General features: G+C 46.4%; 1 protein-coding gene and 1 long non-coding RNA gene across 3 annotated transcripts in view; one reads left to right on the top strand and one right to left on the bottom strand.

Annotated features, from left to right (window-relative positions):
• Positions 1-16,819, bottom strand: part of UPF1 (UPF1 RNA helicase and ATPase) — a 19,327-nt gene extending 2,508 nt beyond the window's left edge. Inside the window, exons 1-23 of one of the 2 annotated variants that reach the window (XM_065042475.1) lie at positions 16,306-16,819; positions 11,475-11,617; positions 10,954-11,043; positions 10,258-10,425; positions 9,288-9,468; positions 8,775-8,936; positions 8,560-8,644; positions 8,272-8,370; positions 7,972-8,089; positions 7,566-7,725; positions 7,336-7,454; positions 6,902-7,066; positions 6,578-6,692; positions 6,255-6,398; positions 5,609-5,822; positions 5,302-5,419; positions 4,203-4,359; positions 3,061-3,203; positions 2,213-2,387; positions 1,647-1,728; positions 973-1,134; positions 574-791; positions 14-136 (exon numbers count right to left, since the gene is read on the bottom strand). In XM_065042475.1, the coding sequence (XP_064898547.1) occupies positions 17-136; positions 574-791; positions 973-1,134; positions 1,647-1,728; positions 2,213-2,387; positions 3,061-3,203; positions 4,203-4,359; positions 5,302-5,419; positions 5,609-5,822; positions 6,255-6,398; positions 6,578-6,692; positions 6,902-7,066; positions 7,336-7,454; positions 7,566-7,725; positions 7,972-8,089; positions 8,272-8,370; positions 8,560-8,644; positions 8,775-8,936; positions 9,288-9,468; positions 10,258-10,425; positions 10,954-11,043; positions 11,475-11,617; positions 16,306-16,530 (3,363 nt within the window). In that variant the 5' untranslated portion in view covers positions 16,531-16,819 and the 3' untranslated portion in view covers positions 14-16. The remainder of the gene's footprint in view (positions 1-13; positions 137-573; positions 792-972; positions 1,135-1,646; positions 1,729-2,212; positions 2,388-3,060; positions 3,204-4,202; positions 4,360-5,301; positions 5,420-5,608; positions 5,823-6,254; positions 6,399-6,577; positions 6,693-6,901; positions 7,067-7,335; positions 7,455-7,565; positions 7,726-7,971; positions 8,090-8,271; positions 8,371-8,559; positions 8,645-8,774; positions 8,937-9,287; positions 9,469-10,257; positions 10,426-10,953; positions 11,044-11,474; positions 11,618-16,305) is intronic. The other variant, XM_065042476.1, reaches the window with a different exon arrangement.
• Positions 16,755-19,588, top strand: LOC110360899 (uncharacterized). Its single transcript, XR_010468292.1, has 2 exons — positions 16,755-16,893; positions 17,874-19,588. It is a non-coding gene; the product is annotated as an uncharacterized LOC110360899 (long non-coding RNA).

Below are 19,588 nucleotides of genomic sequence, written 5' to 3'. Positions count from 1 at the left end.
TCGGGTGCCTTACACTCTAATACTGTGACAGTCCCGTCACTCCGCCGTGTTGATACGCACGTTCACCCTGGTAAGTAGAGTCCTGTGACAGCGCCACGTCAATCTGAGACTTAAACTCATCACCAAGGTAACTGTCCTGAAAATGAAAGTGGGTGTTAAACCTCTAACTCATCGAGCTCAAGCGGAACACCTGGCAGCCAAGGTTAGTGACCAAGCCTGGCAGATTTTGGTTTGTGTGGTGGTTTTTTGCCATTCTTTTTTTATACATCTACTTCTTTGTTGCAGAATTTCCACACACACAAAGGTTTCAGCGACAGCTGCCTGCTCGACAGGCAAGCAGCCCAAAGTTAAGGCTCGAGTTGAGTCCAAACATGCAGCATTTCACCAAAACTAAGATCCCTGAGTGTACTTCGAGTCCACCAAGTGGAGGAGGATGAAATGCTGCGGCTGACTCATTGGAAATGCTTTTGGTTTCCATTTTCCGTAGTACTAGAAAACAAGGATGCGCCTGCACACAGATCACTGACAGGAAACCCAGGAAAAAGAGCAGCCTGTACATCACCCGCAGCTCACCTGTGATAATTCTGGTTGGGAGAGCCCGGGCTGGCTCATCTGCGAGGGCTGACTCATGGAGATGTAGCCCTGGGTCAGGGGGCCCTGCGAGAAGGGCTGGGACACCACGTCCTGGCTCGCTTGGCTGTTCGGGAGGTTCGACTGACTCGTTCCAGGAATCCCAAAACGATTTTTCTGGCGCCCACCACGGCCAGTCTTTCCTTTTGGCGCCCCGCGTCCTAGAAAAGCGTTTATTCCAACCAACAGTGAGGTATCTTACACGTGCAAACGTGAGAAATAACCGTTTCTATAACGACCTGATCGCTGCACCCACCGGCACCGCTGCAGGAGTAGCAGAAACCATTTTCCCACTTCAGACCTCAAAATGTGGGGTTTTTTTCTACCCTTTTGCCCCCGTACCTGCGGCTGGTCCGTTAGCCTGGCCGAAGTACCCTGGTGGCGGCATGGGCGGCATGACGAGGTTGAAGGGGATGGGGATGTTCATGGCGGTGACGTGGCTGGGGCCGGCGCTGATCATCCCGATCTGGTCGTGCGTTTGAAAGTACATGTTGGACGGGCGCCCTGGGGAGGAAAAGCCACAGAGATTTCAGACATCCTGAATATTTAAAAACCAATTCATATTCCTGCTTTTAGCAGTAACGAGAGGACTCGTGAACAGGATAAATCGGAGCCAGAAATTGAAAGGACGATGCTACCGCTGCCAAGAGCCACCAAGATTTCTAGTTCACTGTTTATTCCACGCTTGAAGATTTCAGAGTTCGTCTAACAGGTTCATCCCCACTCAGTTACTGTTTTACAGCACCACCTAAGATTCCCGAAATGCTCACGCACACACTCCCTTTCCCCTCATTTTTCGCTTGTTCTGCATACACGGAGTCAGACCACAGGGGCTTCGATATAAAGAGCAAAATCCAGACACACCAGGAACACTCTCAGTTCTAAAATTCCATATTTTTTCTGTAGTGGCTCTTCAAGCATTTAAAAGTTTGAGGTCTGTGAGACCCCAAAGCCCAAGGACTAGGTGGGGATGAAAAACAACTCCCTGGAGGCGTTAATTTAGACAGCTCCTTTACCTTGGCTGCTCCGGTCATAGACGGACCCTGGAATAATCGCCTCCCGTGCATCATACATGGCAGTAGTCATGAACCGGGCACCCTGGAAGCATTAGAGGAGTTAGACAAGGCCTTTGCGCAGAAAGCTCCGCACTGCAGTTTCAGTCTAAGTTATTTCGGGTAAAAATCCAGTAAAACTCCACAGATCATGCAAGATCACAAGTGCTGAGGCAACTACCTCGTTTTAATAGATGGGAAACATCCAACAATCATTTCAACTACATCATGACAACAAGAAAAAAGATAAGATTCTACGGGCAGCCTCTCTCAAACTGAGCCAATTCTGCAGTAAATAAAGACCAAAATAATAAAGCACCAGAAAGGCTTTTCTACAAATGCTCAGCTTAGAAACAGCTGGAGAAGCAACATACTCGGATCACAGTGTACTAAGCTGGCAACAAAAATGGAAAGTTATGGGTGTGTGAGGGTACGTGGGTGACTGTTTATTCCGTCCATGTATAACTGATCAATCAACCCCCAACTGCTTCATGGCACAAGCATCTGAGAGACGGGAGAGGCCGACTTACGGGGTTGATGGTGTTGACAAGCTTGCGGGGCTTGCTGAACTGCATGAGGCTTTCCCGGAGGTTGTTCAGTGGCCCCTCCACCAGAACCTTCTGTTCCTTGTAGTAGTTCAGCAGGTGATTCCACAGGGGCTGTTTAGACAGCGCTTTCGGGTTCCCAACAATAATTACACCGTACCTGGACAACAGCAGAGACAGCAAAATGAACTCAGACTAAAAATCAAGCTGTCTTACCCATTAGCATCAGAACAGGCTTTAAGTCAATCCCTTTCGCAGTAATCAAGGTAGTTAAGCCCAGGCGGCGGGGGAGACCCTGATGCAACTCTTTTGTTTGCAGCAGGTGGTTTCTGCAGTGTGACAAAACACCTGCAAGGAGATTGCTGCAGCGAGTTTCTCAATAATCACAAGCTTCCTTCTGCGGGCTTGTCAACCGCATCGGCGCGCTCAACCAGCCGCCACACCGCGCTGGTGTGGACGCCGGACCCCACGGAAGCCGACCAACACAGCGCGGGCTCCGCATCGCCCCTCCCAGCCATCGCATCCACTGAGAGAAGCAAAATGGTAAAAAATGGTTGCTGGAAGGGATGAAGAAGCAGCTGGGGGGAGAGTTCTGGCCTGCAAACAGGGGGAACAACACGGTGGCTTCTACAAACTCCTGATGCTAACAGCGATTCAGTTGGAATTGCTCTTGTAAATCATAGTGTGGAAATGACTTGAGGCTCCTCAAACCGGGTGGGAATGGCCCCGCTACCCACCACACACAGACTTTTTCTTAGTCGGACACTATCAACGCTTTATCACACCAAATTAGTACCCTGGAAGAGATACAAATTTGCCCGATTTTACTTTACCTTGCTCTTGTGAGAGCTACATTAAGACGCCTGGGGTCATTCAGAAACCCTATTCCTTGGTGTTCGTTGGCCCTCACACAAGAAAGGATAATGAAGTCCTTCTCTCGGCCCTGGAAGGCGTCCACACTCGCAATTTCCACTTCCTGAAACAGAGGAAAACACGTAAATCACGGAAGCACAGTGCAAAACAGTTGTGCCACCAAGAGGCATTACAAAATGCCTTGGCTCTGCGCTTGCACTTCCCATCATTTGAGAAAAATGTTATTTTTGTAACCAAGAATGATTTGATAATTCCACTGGTCGCTAAATAATTCCCCTAAAGGAGAACAGACAGTCTCGGTTTAGGACAAATTACTTTTATGTTCACTGTTCTATGGTTCTCCTATTTCCCCCAACCTGGCATGTGCGCTATGGAAAGCATCCCTTTTCTAGGTATGTTGCCAAAAAGACTTGTGACTATTCCAAAACCTCGTAGCAAGAGCGGTCCAAGCGAGCTCTGCTGCTCTGCGCTACCGAGAAACCTGAATCAGAGGGACAGATCATTCCTGGCAGAACTAGAACTATTTCCACCAAGACCTCCTTCAGTGCAAACACTGCCCAAATTCTCAATATTGCAAAACAGGCTATATTAAACATACAACTGCCTTGTTTGTGGCAACGAATTTTGATGTTTGGCAGAGGAGTTGCACTGATGGGAGGACGTATGCCCAAGCAAATAAATAGTACGACCATAAGAATTTATGGAGCTTGGTTTCCTGCTTGTCTCTTGGCTTGATGTTTTTATTGAAGCCCCAAGCTGACTGAAGCTTTTCCACAGCTGAAGCACTAACGACCTTTCCCTTCTGAGCCTCAATGAGTCCCCAGAGGATGGACTCACTCAAATCTTCCTTTCAAAGACCTTTACAGGGTTTTCTCCTTTATCTGGCCAACTGCTCCCCTGACACTTACTGGCATTAGGTACCTTCTGAACTCTTTTTCCTGGTCTATTTTAACTAAAATAACCTAAAGCGCTCTAAAATTACTAAACACAGACTGACGCCTAAGGCAGCAGACTAAAAATGAGAAAATGGCAAAGTTTCACAACATCTGACTTTTCTAGCGGCTCCGCATCCCAGTGTTTGTCGTTTGTGCGATGACTCTACCTGGTAGAGCTTCGTGTGCAAGGAACCACTGAACTGCATGTACTGCACCAGATAGGATCGTTGGCCTTCGTAAGGAGTAATGATGCCGATCTGATCTGGCTTGGCCCCAGCCTTCAGGAGCTTTGTAGTTATCTTCTCCACGTTGGCAGCTTCCGTCCTGGAAAGAGAGATGCATTTATCTGAGGAGAATCAAGGCATTAGGTTGAACCTTTTGGGAGTTAGTGGGTTTGAAAAACTTGCAGCTCTATTCTGTCAAGCTGCTTCAAGAAGAAGACCCATTTTACACTGCATTGCTCGAGTGCTCCCATTAATTTGGCTTAAGCTTTGCAGGAACATTCCCCACCATCACCTCCTGAGTTGGGCCATGCACAGGTGTTCTCAACAAGAAGAATACGGGCAAGCCAGCATCTCAAAAAAATGTCTCAGAATAACGGAAGTTTCTGCTTAATACACATCTCCAACCTACTCAGAACGACACAGCTATGCTTCCTGGAGCAACAGAATTCACGGTGGCCACCATTCTGAAATGGAACTTCTCAGTAGGGTTAAATGTACACATTTACTTTGAGTGAGATCACCACAAATGTTCCAGCCTGCCGTGCAAATAGATCCTTCGGTTGCTTTATCTTAAAGTTTTAAATATAGAATGTTTTTAATGCCAGTCTCCCTGTCAGCCAGCTATTGTGCCATTTGTTCGTGCGCAATCTGGCTTGTCGCGTTCGGCGGCCTTGCACATGCTGTTCGCAAAACAGGCCGAGATTAAAAATATCCCAGCAGGTATTTTTCCTAAGTTGGTCTGGTTTCCCTTCCAGGAACATGAACAAATGCACATGACCAAGAGGAGCAAAACGTTTTAAGCTCACTCTTTGAAAAAAAGAGTTGGAATGTGCAGGAAAAAAAGGGATGGAAAAAAGCAAATGAAATTCCCACACAGGAACTGTATACTTCGCTTTCCCCTGACTTCATTACCTGTGACTGTCTCCAAAAGAAGGCCACGGGGTTACTGACAGACCCATTTAACAAGCTCCCTTACATGTGAGATATGCTGGGACAAAAGTATTTTAAGTCTGTGTATATCTCAGCATTGAGTTTTGTTTACCTGTTCAGGTAAGAGGTGCCTGAGCTGGCAATTTCTTCTTGTCCTTGTGTGACATAGAAAAACATCGGCTTATCTGGCTGTGGCCACTGGAAATCAAAACCTTTCTTCACACGGTCCGCTGAAGAGCACAAAACCAGGATGAACACAGTTAGTGCTGCTCTACTAGCAACAACACTCACTCCTAAGTGCAGTAGCAACCCTCTTTTTAAGTTAATGTTTTAAAAAAATGCATCTAGATTACAGAATCCTTCCTTTGATGCTTAATGAATTAAAAAAAGTAATTAACAGAAGTAATATTGTTGCTCACCGGCAGTGACACCGTTCTGGAGCGACCCCTCGTAGAAGATGTTGGAGGGGAAGGCGCTGAGCGCAGGGTGCATGCGGTACTGCACCTGCAGGCGGATGGGCCGGATCCCCAGCACCACCAGCCTCTCGAAGAGCGACTGAGACAGCCCGGCCTTGGCGGCTTTTTTACACATCACGACGGGGCCCAGCTGGCAGTGGTCACCGACAAGAATCAGCTGTGGAAAACAAAGTTTGGCCCCAGTTGGTATTTGCTGAAACTTGCTCAATAGCTGGAAATGACAGCAATATCCTACTTTAATATATATTTGGAACTAGCCAGTCTGATTTGTAATAAGCTTCAGGATCTAAGCTAAGGCTTATAAACCTTTAGCATCAACTAGATATTCAGCTGATCATTTTTGAGTAAAATCTTCAGCCTCCAGATTGTTCCAACAGGACCAACATGTTCCAGTCCAAGCGTATGCCATGGAAACAGAAATCTAACAGGACTCTCACAAAATACAGTCATTTAGGTCTATATTATGGAAGCATCTTCCATGAAATGAAAGGATTTAATATCCCCATGTGCCTACACTGTGAATGTTACTGCTTGACGCCACTTCCTCTGTTGATAAACTATTTTCTTTAACGAATCCCACGGCTCTCACCTGCTTTGCCCCCAGGACAACGGGCACCATGCACTCCGGCTCGGTGGCCTGTGTGCTTTCATCAATCAGGATGGAGCGGAACTGCATTTTTGCAAGTCTCGGATCGCCAGCTCCCACACACGTACAACAGATCACATCTGCATTCTGAGACAGAAATGCAATGGAAATTCAGCAGGATATCAACAGACAGTATTTTTACAAGGAAGAGTATTCAAACCCTCCCCGGAAGTTAAAATGTACTGTGATCTCCACCAGCAAGGTGCAACTGAGCCTCAAGGGGGAGAATGCATCTATTGAAGCTGCTAGTACCAACAGAACTTTACCATAAGTAACTCCCGCTCCGCTGTTCGTTTCAGTGCACGGTAACGCTTTTCATCAGCGGATGACAGTTCTCCAGTTTCGTCTTTAAGCTGCTGCAATTTCTGAAGCTCTGGCATGCTAGGAAAAAAAGAGAATTTTGCTTTCCAGCATAACCAACAACTTTTCAGGATTACAGTGGAACCCATCTGTAAAACTAAATATGTACGGAACCAAAATGTTATGACATCAAGCAAACACATGTTGTCGTCATTCCACAGCGAGCCAGTTGTGTCCATCCCACCATTCAAGCTGGTTTTTCCGTTTCCTTGTCACCCCCCATTTCTTACCTATCCATGTTTCTGATCTGGTTATGCAAAGCCAAGAAGGACACGGGAGAGTCAATCGCCTCACGACTTTTAGCACACAGACGAACCACTTTCAGTCCGGTTTGGTGGATCTTCTCAGTCAGCTGATCCACTGCTATGTTACTGGGAGCACAGACCAACACAGGCCTTGAAAAAAACAAAGTCAGTCTCAACGAGTTGTAACTTTTTCCCACTAGACTTGTAACAAAATCAGAATTGTGTCAAGCACATCCCCTAAAAAATACGCTGGGGAAGAATACTTTCTGAAATAAGCACAAGTCTTTCCAGAATAATATACATATACATCTAGAAAGCCTTTTTAGTTCAAAGATACAAATGGTTTTGATTTAAATCAAGTTGATGCTTTGACCATTAATACAGTAACGTCATTAAGATGCAGAGAGAACCGTTCTTACCCGTTGCCCTGTCTAGCCAGATGATAGACGATGGTGGCTGATGTCACTGTTTTTCCAGTACCCGGGGGACCCTGAATAAGGCTCAGAGGACGCTGCAGGACAGTCTTCACAGCATAAACCTATAACATTTTTTCAACTTCTATTTAGCATTCAATGCATAGGAAGTTCAACCTCTGTGCATAAGTCCTTTATCATATTCTTTGCGTGCAGTAAAAAACAGAAGAGGTTACCTGAGAATGGTTGAGATCTGGAAGTCCTTGTGCTGTAAAGCGCTTTGGCAACTGGCATTTAATAATTACATCTTCTACCTCATGACCTAACAGTTTGTGATAGATGTACCCAGACACCGAGGTCTCATCCACAGCAAATGTTTTCAGAGCACTCTGCATCCTGAAATGAGGGAAGGACAGGCAAAAAACCCCAATGCAGCAGTATGACCTCAAATAAAATTAGCTACAAGTGTCCTACACAAAGGTTAATCAGACAAATTCAAGTATATTCTGGGAATACTAACAGAACTGAGACAAAAATTCGACTCCAAGAATAACAGATCTTGTTTTTCCCCAGCATCAACACTAAGAAGTATTAGGACCAGAAAAATCACCAACTGGCGAGTTTCAGCGTGCTTCCCACTACCTGTCAAAGGAAGTAGATTTCCAGACAAAATCCACTTGGAAGTTGTGAGTAACTTCCACAGGCGCTCCAACGCTGCTCCTCAGCTCAATGGCGATCTCGTCACCATAATCTGTAGAACCTCGTTAAGTAGTAATCTATAGCAAAAATTTGAATTTTATTTTTCCCAATTTTTTTTTTTTAGCAGATCCCCGTGACAAATTAAAATTATCTCAAAATTACTTTTATACACATTTAGTGACTTTTCAAAAATATTTCAACCTTGAATCGAGCCTTCCCGAAGGCTCGCTAAGTAAAGGATACTATCAGGAACTTTGATAACATGACCAATTCCTTTCCATAAAGGGGCCAGGTCTCCTTTATACCTCAAGCAGATCTCGTCTCCTTGCATAAGACGCATATCTACAAAGGAAGGAAAAAACGCTCTCTGAGTATTCACCAAAGAACAACCACCACCAACACAGAAAATATATAGTTCTATCTTATATCCCAGGCTCACAATCCTTTAAACACTGACGTTATTCACCAGAAGGAAAAGAATAATAACTCTTTAAAAAAATCAGACAAAACAGACAATCAAGCCATCACTACCTGAATCAGTCTTTGGCAGAGTGAAATAAGCAATTCTCTTCTTGTTCAAGCCCAGGTCCCATCTGACAGTGATGTTATCCTGGGTCTAATGGCAAAAGCAAACAAACAAAGGCATCTATTACCTTCTTAAAGAGCTGTTTGTCAACTACCCCAGTCGCCATGTGTTTGATACTGAAGAACAGTCCCCTCAAACAGGCACGTTTCAAGCATATTACCTGAGACTCCTTGAGTTTCTTGTCATAGTCTGCCTCAAGCTTTACTAGAGGACCAAATATATTTTGGTATTGATAAGCATCTTCATATCTCAGCAGGACATGCTGTGGTTCTTCATCAACACCAGGCTTTTCCAAGTCCTCAAGGGTTGCAGATGGATTTTCCTAGAATTTAAAGCACAAGCGTTTTGTTTCGAAGTGTTAAGCATGAACAAGTGACAATCACTGGGCGACAGGACTGATAATACCGTGTTTCACTACTACAGGATGTTATATTAACTTGACCAAAGCTAAAGAACCTAAGGATGAAACTCTGCTACATCGATAAACCATCTCCTGAATCCTCTGATCAATACCCAGTTGCACTACGTGTCAAATCTGGCAGATTTGAACTGCAAGTGATTTAAATACATTCCCTGTCTTATACAGTTGCTAAAACCAGTCTTGTCCCTCCTTCATAAAACACAAGATTAGCACTTGGTAAAATACAACCACTACTTCAAAAGCAGCACATACCTTCCAAAGTTCTTCCAGTTTGTTAATCTGCTGAGCTGTAATCTGACGTGCTCTCAGCTGCTCCTGTTCCGATGGAATCTTTACCAGCCACGAAAGGAAACAGCGATCTTGGATGAGGGGCTGCCACTGTGAACTGTCCCAATTAATATCCTTTAAACTGCTCTGACTGGCACATGGCTGCCTGCACAACCAAAATATTGAAAAATATTATTAAATTAGACAAGTGTAAGAAAACGTCTACTGTGTGAAGTGTAAAAATAGGTTTATCGTGCTCTTGAAATGACTCGAGTATCTCTGTTAAAAGGAAAAAACAGAACAACCCAAGGCTGCTGGGGCAATTCATTTTTCAGTTCCTCCTATTTGCTATTTCAACACTGGGAAGGCTCAGTATCAGCAGTAGCATTTATTGGATGTTTCTAGAATTGAAAGTCCCAGCATCTAAAATCTTAAATATGACATATTTGAAAGTGGTTACAGTCCATTAAGATTACACACACATATCAGAAAACACTTGGGATTACTTCCCATCTGTTTAAACAAATAGAACTCACTCCGTAGAAACACACCTCCTGCCGTCAAATACATGGTAAGTATTAGAGAGCAGCGTAGGGGAAAGGGACCTGGGGTCCTGGGGACAGCAGGGTGACCATGAGCCAGCACTGGCCCTTGTGGCCAGGAAGCCAATGGGACCTGGGGTACCTGGGCAGTACTTCCATTAAGTACTGCTTCCTTTGGGAGAAATACTTTCCTACAGATCTCAGACATTTGCCCAGCATAACAGAATGGTTCTTTGTCGCATTATCTACTTGCATGCAATTCACGAAACCCTATATGATCACATAAAGGAAAAATGGTGGCAAATCAGAGTATAAAATATATTTTGGTGCAAAATGAAAGCAAGCCTTGCCCTTTAGAAAGAAGGTTACACAACAGACTTGACACGAACGTGCCAACAAAGGCATTCTCTCACCTGCACAGCAAAACCACCACAGAGTCTGCCTTGGCTGGGATGAAGCCAAGGAGAAACACGTTACGACATCCGCAGTTATAACATTCCAAGACGGTTTCTCCTAGAGGTCCGTCTTTATGGAGAGTCACCTCTTTGCACTTGGCTCTCACAAGATGATTAACGATGTGGCTGAAACCAGAGAGGACACGCATTTACACGAAGTTAATAAGAAAATCAGATTTAGACCTCACTTAGTACATCAACTCACTTATTAAAAGACACAAACGAAATCTATTTACGTTGTGGCAGATATCAGTAAGATCTTGGTCTTTTCATCAAAGATACTGCTAATACAGCTTCAATGGTTTCTCAGTGCAGAAATGCTTTCAGGTAGATGAGTGAGAAAGAATAAGAAATGTGTAAAAAAATCCTTGTTTTTATGTTACTGGTAATTGAAAGAAGCCTCTCAAAGCTCCATAGGTCAAAAGCATCAGTTCTGCTGTGCCTTGCAGGAACAAAGGATGCGAGAAGCAGCAGCAAGCTCACTTCATTGAAGTGATTTAAGTTTCAAGTTTTGCTGAGATCAAGGTTTAAGTCTTTCTTAGTAAGGTCTAAGTTAGTAACAGTGGAAAAGCTATCACCAAAACGTAAATCACAGCCATTACACCGCTTCAAAACAAACACTAAACCATTCATTTCCATCATTTGACTCTTTACCTGCCAGATGTATTTCCACGCCCGTTACAGAACCACTTTTTGCTGGTGTTACAGTAAACCACACAAGCAGGGTCATGGATACCACAGTAACTGGAATTAAAAATGAAAAAACCAGGAAGTGATTGGGTTTGTGCTGACAGGAAGATTCAAATACAAGATTTAAACTACCCGGTAGCGCACAAAAATAAGGGGAAGTGAAAATTAGGGAACACAAGTGTTGGTGAAAGTACCAAACGTGAGCTAAATTCCTGTTTGAGTCACAAGTATTTTAATGCTTCCCAGCATTCCCATCCCTGGGCTGGCTCAGCCTCCGATTCCCAAAGGAAGGTCACAGACCCACTGGACGTGGCAGCTGTAACAACACGCAAGAGCTCACCAGAGGGCACCACTTTCCTGCCAGTAGTGTCTGTCTCCAAGGAAGTGGCTCTCAAATTCCAAAAGTCCTCTAATCACACACCTTTCACTCACACAAAACGCTCCTGCCCTCTGGAAACGAGCCTGTGGCAAAGATCAGGTCTTACCTGCAAGCATGCACAGGAAGATCCTTTGTGTAATAGGTGTCTTCTTCATCCTCTTCAAAATTGAGCTCTGCCAGGAGCTGGCTGGTTTTCGCCACGTTGTCATCCACAGCTCCGTTCTGCAAAATGCCGTCAGGTCCGTTCACCTGAAACACAAGCTCAGCGCTTAAGTGACACAACCAAAACAGGCGACTTCTTAACTCATCATGGAAGAGGTGGAATTTTTAAAGCCTGAGGTTAAACTGCATGTCCTAAAAGCAGGAATATCAGGCGTTCACAGGCGCATTTTGATCAGTCTATTCCAGAGAGCAATAATACGTGATTATACACAGCAGCTGACAGGTTCAATCAAATTCTTTGGGTTGTCATAAAAAAATAGGATTGCTGAACATTAATAAAATTGCAAAGCTCTCTTCTAAAGGCAGAAAACCAAGAAACTACAACAACTGCAAACTATTAGCACTTGTGCACCAGGTGAGTGTCACTACACCCCGGGGAGCTCCTGCCCAGAGCTGGGCAGGAATGAGGTCACCTGTGACTCCGGAACCCAGCAGCGAGGCCAGACCTTGGCAGGCGCACAACGAGGAAGTGACTCAACTATTGTTCTAAAAACCTACTGTGATGTTAAGCCTATGTGCATATTATTAAAAATCTGGCACTGTCAACTGTTGTATAAGGGAGTGGGGGGGGCTCCTCCGTTTTCAAAGTGTTGACTGAAACTTCTGGCACAGCCAGTTTAACAGCTACAGCAGTTTGAACTGCTCCGAAACCATCACCAAGGTCCTGGTCCCTCCCTCGCTCATTTTTTGGCCTCTAAAATACTGGTCGAGAGACAACAGTAAAGGTCCAGGGAAGCGAGTTACAGAACAGTAAATCAGATGATATAATTTTTGTAATGGCTTCTACCAACCATGGTAGAGAGTCCCCAAATAGGTGAGAACAGAGTATCATCGTCTCACTTTCTTACAGCACTTCTGGCCAACACCCCCCACCCACAGCAGGTGGACGCAGCTACATCCACTTAATGGAGTTTGACATTAAAGTGGTACATGTCAAGCTGGAACAAGAAAAATAATTGCTCTTAAGTAGGTATTTTGCTAAAGGAATATTCTTGTTACAAGACCACAGTCCCATCAACACCGCACAGCAGCCCCGGGACCACCCGTCACACTGGCCTGATTCAGGTCATTTTCCCTCTTTCTTTAGGAAAACAAATATATATATACACACTTTTGGACTTGCATGGATAACCCAACTATTTGTTGTTTACAGATTGTTTACATTAAATCTATAGAGTATTTACCATACCTTACGATCATCTCTTATACTTCTCTGTTCTCTGCTTCAAAATAAGGAAGGAGATATTAGTGAGAACATTCACCCCCACACCACCTCGGGCTGTATTTCCAGATGGGGACATGAGCAACTTTTTGTCTTCGGTAGAACTGGAAATTAAATCCAGCTCCCATAGTCTAGACCAAAAAAATCCCAAACACATTAACACCATGTGCCTTGGCCACCACAGGCTCCTGGGCATGTGACTGTTTCCCACCATCCACACTAAGTCCTTGGATGGAAAAGTGAAAAATAAAGGCAAAAATCAGAACTTATCTGAAAATATTTTTTCTTAAAAATCTATTCCTATGTTTGATTTTAATTATATGTAAACAATGCAAACATAGTTTTCTGAAAACAGCAGACATTGCTCCTGCGCTACCAGACCCTCGTTATCTTCTGTCACAGAATCACACAGAATCCCAGGGTGTCAGCGGTTGAAGGGCCCTGGAAAGCTCATCCAGTGCAATCCCCCATGGAGCAGGAACACCCAGATGAGGTTACACAGGAAGGTGTCCAGGCGGGTTGGAATGTCTGCACAGAAGGAGACTCCACAACCCCCTGGGCAGCCTGGGCCAGGCTCTGCCACCCTCACCCCAACAAGTTTCTTCTCAAATTTAAGTGGAACCTCCTGTGTTCCAGTTTGAACCCATTGCCCCTTGTCCTGTCACTGGTTGTCACCAGAAGAGCCTGGCTCCATCCTCCTGACATTCCCCCTTTCCATATTGATCCCCAGGAATGAGTCCCCCTCAGTGTCCTCTTGTCCAGCTCCAGAGCCCCAGCTCCCTCAGCCTTTCCTCACACGGGAGATGCTCCACTCCCTCCAGCATCTTGGTGGCTGCGCTGGACTCTCTCCAGCAGTTCCCTGTCCTGCTGGAACTGAGGGGCCACAACTGGACACAATATTCCAGGTGTGGTCTCCCCAGGGCAGAGCAGAGGGGCAGGAGAACCTCTCTGACCTACTGACCACCCCCTTCTAACCCACCCCAGGTCCCATTGGCTTCCTGGCCACAAGGGCCCAGTGCTGGCTCATGGTCACCCTGCTGTCCCCAGGACCCCCAGGTCCCTTTCCCCTACACTGCACTCTAATAGGTCATTCCCCAACTTACACTGGAACCTGGGGTTGTTCCTGCCCAGATGTAAGACACTAATCAACTGTAACAACATCATCTTAAACTATTAGTTAAATATACATCGGAAAATGAAGCTCTTATAGAGCAATCACATTTTCTTGACAATCTGGATGCTCCATACTGCTCAACTAATCTTTTCAAACACCAGGACACTAAAAAGATACCAGAATAAGAACAGCAGAGTATATACAGCCAATGTTCACCAGCAGCAAATATATATATATATATTTAATTTAAGTAGCTTTAATTATAATCACAACAACCACTTTTAATTAAGCAAAATGTATGTGATCAATTTTGGGGCCCTAGAAGTTGTTATTCAGTATTTTCCCTGCCAAAGCACATAACAAGTTCAAATTATTTGTCGAAGGCAGCAAAATTTTCCCTAGAATCTTTAAGAACTGCATGATTTCTGATCTTATCACTCCTGAGACCGTTGAGACGCACAAGTCTGAACAGAGCCAGGGATTTGGGGTTTGCTGCACTCCAGCTCAGGAGGACACGGCACTTATTGCACTTGTGAGAGTTCGCGTTGCAACAGGTCCATTCCCTCCCCAAACCCAACATTTCTAGAGGCAGAAGGAGGACCAAGACAACCACAAGAGCTTGTGGAAACATCATAAATACACTCCATTAAAGAAAAGAAAATGAATCCCTTCTTGCCAGGGCAGTTGATTATAGACATACTAATACCTCAATGTGCTCTCCAGGCACTTTTTTCTTTGTACTTCAAAGGCTTTTCCAACATGTTTAGACAAAAAAAGGCAAATTAAACCTCTCATCTGTTTTTTTAGCTTATGAGGCTTATTTTGAGGTGGTGGTTCTTCTAGCCACATGTTCTCTACTGTGAGTTCTGGAACGAACACAACCCATTGAAGCTTTAAAAACTAAGATTTTTAAACCTGTCTTTTAATCAATTCATATATAGTCTGACTGTGCACAGACACTATTTTACTACTTAACAATTCTGGTATCTCAACACTCCAACTGAAAAAAGTCTGCCAAACCCAAAGTCAAAAGCGATAAGCAAACAGGAAGTAAACAGCCCACGGGGTGGTCACATCTCTAATTCTGTCCTAGAAACACAGCGATGTGCAGCAGGTCCCTGCGCAGGCTGTACGCCGGGTGCTCCCAAACACCACAAAGTCATTTCAGTTGTCCTGGGACACACCAGATACGGCCCAGCTGGGACAACACCCCCCCAGTCCTGCACAACACGTGTAGATCCTCAGCGCCCGGACACATCGGCCTATTTGCACTTCACTTGCTTCTGATTCCACGTTTACAGACCCGGACACATCAGGTTTTACAAGTAAAAGGAAAAAAATCAAGCCCACCCAAACTGTTTGGTTCAGGATTAAAAACTTATGTGCAGCATTTCAACTCCTCTTTAAACTAATAACATAGAAATATTTAATAATGCAACTACATGGGTATTTATCTACGGGTAATGAAGCTCAGCAGAATATTCCGTGATATTTAAATGGAGAAAAGTTTGACTTTAAAAAAGCAACCTGACGGAGCTCTTCAGTTTTGTTTTCACTGCAGCCAGTCAAGATGCAGCGCGGTGACAAGCCGTATCTTCATTTGCAACACTCCACTTGGGAGCAAACAACCCCAGCTCCTCCTTTCCTTCCACTTACGTGAAGCGGTAAACAAACACAATCTAAGTGTCATTTATGTAGCAGCCACCAGCAGCCTATAGCACAAAAACCAAACCAAATCACCTGTTCTTAAGTCATGAGGAACCAGACCTCTGAACTGAAGTCTCAGGCCGTATCGCCTGTCACTCCCATACAAACCCAAAACAAATCAGCCCAGCAACCGTGGTGCAGAAAAAGGTGGGAAAAGAAACAAATAAAAAGCATATTTTGCTTTTAGCCCTGGAAAAAAATTAAAGGAGGTAATGCTGAATTTCCACAGTACTCAAGTTCTGATAACCAAAGGCTACCTATAGCCACAGCTGTTTTGAAAAGAGAAACTGAAATGACACCTGATTTCTTATTTCAACGTCACACAGCTGTCACGATACAACCGCAGAGCCCGCCGGCTTCCCCAGCCGACAACCGGCTGCAAGGTCTATCTTCCCCGCGCGTTCCCAGGGCTGGGCCGGCCCCGCTCCGCCGCCCGCGGCCTCCGCGCTCCACGGGACAGCCCAGCAGCCACACGCGGCTTCCACTTCCCCATCCGGGGGGGGGAAGAACCGGGGACAGAGCGCCAAACCCCGCAGCCCGCCCAGGGCTTCCCCTCGGCGGCCCCACGGCCGGGCCCGCCCGCCCCTTCCGGACCCCCCCGCCCCCCCGGTGGCGGAGCCGCCCTGACCCCCCCGCACCCCCGCCACACGCACACCCCGCCTCCCGGCTCACCTGTGTTTCGATCGGTCCTGGCGGTCCCTGCCCCGCTCCGGGGGGCCCTTGGCCCTGTCCCGGCCCCGCCTGCCCGGGCCCGGGCGGGGTTTGGGTCTGGCTGGGCAGAGTAAAGTCGGTGAACTCGAACTCGGAGCCCTGCGTGTCGGCGCCGAGCAGCTCGGCCTCCTCGGTGTCCAGGAAGGTGAGGGTCTGCGAGCTGGGGCCGTACGCCTCCACACTCATGGCGGCGGCGGCGAGGAGGAGAAGCGGCGCTTCCCCGCACACCCGAGCCGGCCGGGCCTCACCTCAGGGAGCCCGGGCGCCGCACTACGCGAGCGGCGGGATCCGCCGTGCGCACCAGGCCGCGCGCGCCTAACCGGCCACCAACCAGCCCGCCAGCCGCCCCCGCTCGGGCGGCCCCACGCGGCCGGAGCCAACGGCGGAGGGAAGCGGAGGGAAGCGGCCGCGGGCGGCGGGCGGGCGCCGCCGGAGAAGCGGAGCCCCGAGGCGCTGCGAGCGGAACCGTCCGGCCACTGCTGCCGCCGCGCGCCAGGCCAGGAGCGGTGACGCGGAGCGCACGGAGGGACGGCGACGCCAGCACGCCCCGTACGCGTGGGAGGGGTGACGTAGCACGCACACACCTGGGGAGGGCAGGCAGAGGAGGCGTGGCCTCGGCGAAAGGCGCGAAGGGGGATTCGCGCCGCGGGGAGGAGGGCGTGGTCTGGTGTTGACTGACTGCGCTGCTAGCCAATCGATCTTCGCGATGAGGAGGAAGAGTTGACTGACTGTTCTGCCAGCCAATCGGTCTTCGAGATGAGAAGGAAGAGCGGGCTGTGCGGGCAGCTGGGGCCTGAGGCGATGAAGGGCCGCGGGAGGACGTGAGGGGCTGTGGTGGTTGTTGAGCACTGTGGAGATGATGAGGGGGGCTCGGGTGGGGGGTCCAGTGGGTTCCAGGGCTGTGGTGGTGAGGGGGGGCCCTTGTTGGTACGTGTTTGTGTGAGGGGATGTGCGGTTCCCCCAGTGAAGTCCCCCTGTACCTGCAGTGGGCCTGGGGCTGTAGTGCTGGTTTTGTGGCCTGGCTGCCCCATGTCCGTGTTTGAAATGGGTGCTGAGGGTCAGGGCTGGCAGACAGGAGCTGTGCAAGGGCTTCATGTGTTTTGAGACAGATGTGGTAAATTAAGAAGGGTTTGGTATTACAGTAATACCTGCTCTGTGTGTAATGCCTCTCACACCTGTAGTACCTGATACAGCAGTGTGGTGGTCAGAAAGCTGAGCTGCTGTGAGGTGAGGGTGGTGGAGCTGGCCATGGAAATCCTCTGCGGTCGAGGAAGGTGAAAAGAGAGGAGAGAGTAGCGCGTGTTTCTGCTCATAAATAAACAGAAAGTTTGCATTTGGGTGCCCGCCTTTTAACATCCTTTTATTGGCACAAAATGAATCTCTTTTAAGGTAATTTCTGTGTTGTGGAAAGCATTGATATGAAGGCCAGATACTCAGTCCCCTTTCCCTACTAAAGCCTTCAACTAGAAGATGCAAATACGTATCTTATTTTAAAAGTGATTTTAATTTTATTTTTGCTTTTTGTGTAGGATAAAGCCTGGAACTGAAACAGCACGTACCAGATTTGCAGCTGTTAGGCTGAAAAGATCTAAATGAAGACTGAAAAGCATCCTTGTCCTAGGAATATTGTGCACCAAGTACAGGAGGGGAGAGAATGAGCAGAGAGAATACAGGAGTCATCACTTCTGCATGCAGACTGTTTGAATTAATCTTTATCTCTAAGCCTCTATGAACGAATAGACTGTACCAGTAGTTTATCATGCTATAATATCATATATAATTCAGATTGGAATAGGTTAATCCAACAAGCCACTAAAACCAAAAGGCAGAATAGTAAATTGCCTGTTGAGTTATGACTGTCGCCTCAGTTAAACTACGGTTACAGCTACAGTTTAACATGGTGACATCAAGATAAGTCAGTTCATCAGTATTACACGGCAGGTTGAATCTTGAGGTTCTTGATTCCTGAAGCTGAAACGTGGCTGAATTAAAAGCCCTCGAAAGTTTGGTTGGAAAGCATCCATGGATGAAGTAAACTGCTGCTTTCTTAAGGTGCTGAGGCTGGAGGATGGCGAGGAGATGAGGCAAAAATGAACCCAGAGTGAGCTGGGGGTGAAAGCCTGCGGTTTACTTTGAGATGGTTTAATGAGGGACCAAACTGGCTGTTGGTTGTGGCTGTTGGGCTCCTGGTTGTGTTTAAAAACCGAGACTGTGATTAGTGTTTATACCAATACAGAAGCATGGTGTGTGGAGAGGGTACATTTGAATTTAATGACATTATTGCTTAATTGTAGTTCACTGCATGCTGGAAACTGTGGAGTCCGTTGGTGCTTTTAAAGATAATCATGGAGGTGCATATGCAGGCTACGCTACAGAGCTCCTAAAGGCTGTTTTTTGTGTAAGCCATGTTTTGTGAGAGTTTTCTCTCTTAAATCTGGGCTAGCGCAGAGAAATGGCGCTCTGACTCATTGCTCTTTGCTGTTGTGCATCCAATCTGAAATTTTAAAAGGTAACACTTCAGAAAACTGGAACACGTTCTCTGGAAATGTTGCTGCTTTAGCATTTTCATGCATATTTAGAAGCTAGAATTTGCAGAACATACTTAGCCATAAGAAGCTCTCCAAGAGAACAAACGTGGGTGAATTTAACTTTGAAAAAGATGCTTTCTCCTTGCTTCCGTGAGCTGGAATGTTGAAGGTGATTATCTTGAAGAGGTGCTAGTAAAGGTTCCTGATGATTACAAGTGTAAAACTGACGCATGCAGCAGTTTGGGTGTTGGTAGAAATAACAGTCCTGACTCAAAATCATTTGCTTTGCCAGAGGATTTTCCTTGAAATTCGTTTCAATTCCAAGACAAACCAGCGCTGGGATTTGATAACGAGAGGGGACTGAAAACAAGCTGCTGCGGAAAGGAACGAACTGATTGGTCTCTGCAAAATCCCAGCCCTGGAGATAGAGCTGGGAAGTGTCACTGTGACGTGAGGGCTTCGGAGCCAATCGAGCCGAGTGCGAGGCAGCTTTGCAAAACCGCCGCTTCAGCTGACAGGGTTGGATGTGAAAAGAAAAAATGCGTATTTTTATCCTAGGATAAAACAATTCAGGTTGGGGGAATACGAGTGTGAGGTGGAGACTGGATGTTCTCGACAGAGAACGCTGAGGGAATGCTCACACGTGATGTGGCTGTGTAATGAGTGCTGTGCTTAGCAATATATTAATATATTATAGAATAAATGCAATCAATACA

The sequence above is a fragment of the Columba livia genome, chromosome 27, assembly GCF_036013475.1.
Source record: "Columba livia isolate bColLiv1 breed racing homer chromosome 27, bColLiv1.pat.W.v2, whole genome shotgun sequence".
Lineage (NCBI taxonomy): Eukaryota > Metazoa > Chordata > Aves > Columbiformes > Columbidae > Columba > Columba livia.
Note: the sequence above shows the minus strand (reverse complement) of the source record. Positions and strands in the feature narration are given on the sequence as shown.